Below are 4,145 nucleotides of genomic sequence, written 5' to 3'. Positions count from 1 at the left end.
AAAATTAAGTCACAATATATCAATTTTCATTCAATGCTACTGATTTGGCAGGGAAAGTTTTTTCTTATACTTAATAAGTGTTCACTCTTTTATATATACAGGGTAAAAGCTATGTATGAATGAGAGCTCTACAGCCAGACTGCTTTGATTTTAATCTTGGCTCTACCACTTGCTGAATATATATATGAATTTGGACAAAGAGCTTAACCCAGTTTCCTCATCTGTAATGCAGGGATAACAACAGTACCTATCTCAAAATGCTGTTATGAAAACTAGATAAGGTAATATGGGTAAAGCGTTTGGAACACGGCCTAGCACATGGTAAGTACTTACTAAGTATAAACATGAACTGTCATCCACTTCCAAATCTTTCAATATTCTCATCCCACTCTAACCATCCTTGAAGTAGAAGCAAGAAGTCACAAAAGTGAGAAAAAATAACTCAAGCACTGTTTGTTTCACATATCTAAGGATGCATATAAAATCTGTATTGTGGTGCTATAATTTCCGGAAAATATTTATGGTCTAAAGCCTTGCTACTCAAACTGAGGTCTAAGGACCAGCAGGTAGGCATGAGCATTGCCAAGGGGCTTGTTAGAAATGCAGGCCCCACAACAGACCTAAGAAATTACAATCTGCATTCTAACAGATCCCCAGGTAATTCCTGTGTGTTAAAGTTTGCAAAGTTCTGCTCTCAAGAAAAGCCTACAAAATAATGTGAACATATAAAAAACACAAATAAGATACTGTTGAGATAAATTTAAGCTACACAGCCAAATCAAACATATTCCTTTGCCACTAAAAAAGGATTAGAACGACAATAAAAACCAAAATGTATTTTTAAATTGTTTCCTTACCTAATGTTAAGGTACGTTAACATCTGCAGATTTTTAATCGCTTCAGGAATGCTTTTGATGCAATTATGATATAAATTTAATGTTTCAAGGGGTGCAAATAACCAGACATCAGAAGGAATTTCTGTAAAACGATTTCTGGAAAGATCTGGAAAAAAAAATAGTGTCTGAGTATTAAACATACACTAATATTTATGGTAATTAAAAGAACTATTTTCACACTTGCTGAATCACTTAGAATCTAAGCAACTACTTAAAATACTTTAAAATATACAATATTATCCATCAATACCTTGAAGGCAAAAAACATCATTTAGAAATACACTCAAATGGCCGGGCACGGTGGCTCACACCTGTAATACCAGCACTTTGGGAGGCCAAAGCAGGCAGATCTTTTGAGCTCAGGAGTTGGAGACCAGCCTGGCCAACATGGTGAAACCCTGTCTCTACTAAAAACACAAAAATTAGCCGGATGTGGTGGTGGGCCCCTGTAATCCCAGCTCCTCAGGAGGCTGAGGCAGGAGAATCGCTTGAACCCAGGAGGCTTGGAGGTTGCAGGGAGCTGAGATCACGTCGCTATACTCCAGCCTGGGTGACAGAGCGAGACTCTGTCTAAAAAAAAAAAAACAAAAAACAAAAAAAACAAAAAAACAAAAAAACACCTCATAGAATGCATGTCTATTAACCAAACGTATTTGATATGCTTCAGTATACCTAAATTCCAAATATGTGATTTGTCTTTTAAAATACCAATGAAGAATTAACTCTGATCTTTAAAAGCAAACACAAAAATACCTCCCACGATCCCACATCCCCCTCCATCTGCCTCTTCTTTTACAGCCAAACTTACATAAATCTACAAAACAACTAAATTTATTACTTACCATGGACTTCTCAACCCACTACAATTTGGTTTCTGTCCACTCTCACATCCACCAGTGTTACTAACAACCACCACATCAATAACCATTCCATATGTCTGGAAAGATTATTTTCCTTTGGCTTAGAAGACTACACTGCTGGGATCTCTTCCTACCTCTCTGGCTACTTCTTATTTTCTTTTCCTAGGTTTTCCTCTACCTGTATCATAAACGTTGTTGTTCCCAAGAACTATGACGTAAGGTACTCTTTTCTTTCTTGAGACATACACCCTCCAACCGGTAGGAGCCGCCCTCGACAAGAGCGCTCGAAGACCGCGACTGAGTTGCTGCTTTATCACCTCCCACTGCCTCTGACCCACCATTCCAAAAGCAGACATGATGGAAGCGGATCGCCCAGAGAAGCTTTTCGTTGGGGGCCTCAACCTCAAAACCGACGAGAAAGCCCTCAGGGCTGAGTTTGTCAAGTATGGCCGCATCAACAACGTGTTCCTGATGAAAGACCGAGAAACCAACAAATCGAGGGGCTTCGCGTTCGTCACCTTCGAAAGCCCTGCCGATGCCAAGGCCGCCGCCAGAGATCTGAATGGCAAGTACCTTGATGGTAAGGCCATCAAGGTGGTCCAGGCCATCAAACCAGCATTCAAGAGCAGCCGGTGGGTGCCGCCGCCCCCCGGCAGCAGCAGTCGCTCGAGGTTCCCACACGGAACCCGTGGGTGTGGCAGCAGCCCACAGCGACCCCACTCCTGGGGCGGGCCTGATGACGGCCATGGCCACGCGGGGTATTTTGACCAGTGGCCCTACAGGGCCCTGATGCCCAGGAAGCGCGGGCCACCGCCACAGCACTGGGCCGGCCCACTCCGCAAGAGGGCCGCGCCGTCGAGCCTGGCTCGCAGCGTTGGCAGTGAAATGCGCGGCGGGAAGGCCCTGGCTGTGTGGGGGCGAGATGGCTACTCAAGCGTGCCGCTGCAGCGCTGGGCCAGCCCACCCCGCAAGAGGGCTGCGCCCCAGTCGAGCCTGGCTCGCATTGGTGGCGGTGGAATGCCTGGGAAGGCGCTGGCCACGTGGGAGCGGGAGGGCTACTCAGGCTCACCGCTCCGGGAGCCACTGCCCCCGTGCCGCGACCCCGGGGATTTTATCCCCGCGCTCAGAGAGTACAGCCGCCGCTATTATAGCCACTCCAGTGTCCGGGACTACTGTCCCTTGAGAGGCTATGGCAAGCAAAACAGCTACAGGGGTCGCGACCGTGACTACGTGGATCATCCCAGCGGCTCCTACCGAGAGCCCCTCGAGAGCTACGGAGGCCCGTGCCGCGCCACCCCTGGGCGGGGGACACCGCCATCTTACGGAGGAGGATACCGCTATGGGGAGTACTGGGGCCGCTCACCCGACGCCTTGCCCGTCACCTTGCCAGATGCCTACAGCAGGGGCCGCGACAATTCCAGCAACGGCCGGAGCGACCGCTATGGAGGAGGAGGCCACTACGAGGAGTATGGAGGCCCTTCCCCTGATACCTACAGCGGGGGCCGCTCGCCCATCGCATACAGCAGAGGCCACGACAGTTCCAGCAACAGTTACAGCCGGAGCCACCGCTACAGAGGAGACCACTACGAGGATTACCAAGGTCACCCGCCCGAGGCCACCTACAGCGGGGGCCGCTCGCCCGAGGCCGCCAACAGCGGGGGCCGCTCGCCCGAGGCCGCCAACAGCGGGGCCGCTTGCCCGAGGCCGCCAACAGCGGGGCCGCTCGCCCGAGGCCTCCTACAAAGGGGGCCGCCACAGTTCCAGCAACAGTTACGGGGGGAGCCACCACTATGGAGGCAGAGGCCACTACGAGGAGTACCGAGGCCGCTCGCAGGACACCCACAGCAGGGGCCGCTCGCCTGACACCCACAGCGGTGGCCGCTATCCCAGTGCCCACACTGGGGGCCACTCGCCCGACGCCCACAGCGGGGACCGTTCCACCAATGCCTGCAGCAGGGACCACGACAGTTCCAGCAACAGTTACGGCCGGAGCGACCACTACGGAGGAGGAGGCAGCTACGAGGAGTACCGAGGCCACTCGCACGACGCCTACAGCGGGGGCCACTCGCCCGACACCTACAGCAGGGGCCGCGACAGTTCCAGCAACAGTCATGGCCGGAGCCACCGCTACGGAGGAGGAGGCCGCTACGAGTACGGAGGCTGCTCGCCTGACGCCTACGGTGGGGGCCGCGACAGTTACGGCCGGAGCGATCGCTACTCGAGAGGTCGAGACCGGGTAGGCAGACGGGATCGTGGGCTCCCTCTGCCCATGGAAAGGAGCAGCCCTACCCTGCATGATTCTTACAGCTGGTCGAGCTGCAGGGTGCCCAGGGGTGGAGGCCGTCAAGGAGGCCGCTTGGAGAGAGGGGAAGGCTGGAGCAGATACTAA

At 51.9% G+C, this 4,145-nt stretch overlaps 1 protein-coding gene across 1 annotated transcript; it reads left to right on the top strand.

The window, feature by feature from the left end:
- Positions 1 to 2,110: 2,110 nt before the first annotated feature.
- On the top strand, positions 2,111 to 4,145 carry RBMXL3 (RBMX like 3). Its single transcript, XM_017890739.1, has 2 exons — positions 2,111 to 3,440; positions 3,502 to 4,145. The coding sequence occupies exons 1-2, from the start codon at positions 2,111 to 2,113 to the stop codon at positions 4,143 to 4,145; spliced, it is 1,974 nt and encodes a 657-aa protein (XP_017746228.1).

The sequence above is a fragment of the Rhinopithecus bieti genome, unplaced genomic scaffold (genome assembly GCF_001698545.2).
Source record: "Rhinopithecus bieti isolate Rb0 unplaced genomic scaffold, ASM169854v2 scaffold_19910, whole genome shotgun sequence".
NCBI classification, from domain to species: Eukaryota; Metazoa; Chordata; class Mammalia; order Primates; family Cercopithecidae; genus Rhinopithecus; species Rhinopithecus bieti.
This window is presented reverse-complemented; position numbering and strand designations above follow the sequence as displayed.

Excerpts from the sequence above, each read along its gene's own strand:
- RBMXL3 (XM_017890739.1), top strand. The coding sequence starts at position 2,111 with ATGATGGAAGCGGATCGCCCAGAGAAGCTTTTCGTTGGGGGCCTCAAC. Across the intron at positions 3,441-3,501 it reads CTCGCCCGAGGCCGCCAACA|GGGGCCGCCACAGTTCCAGC; the intron begins GCGGGGCCGCTT and ends CCTCCTACAAAG.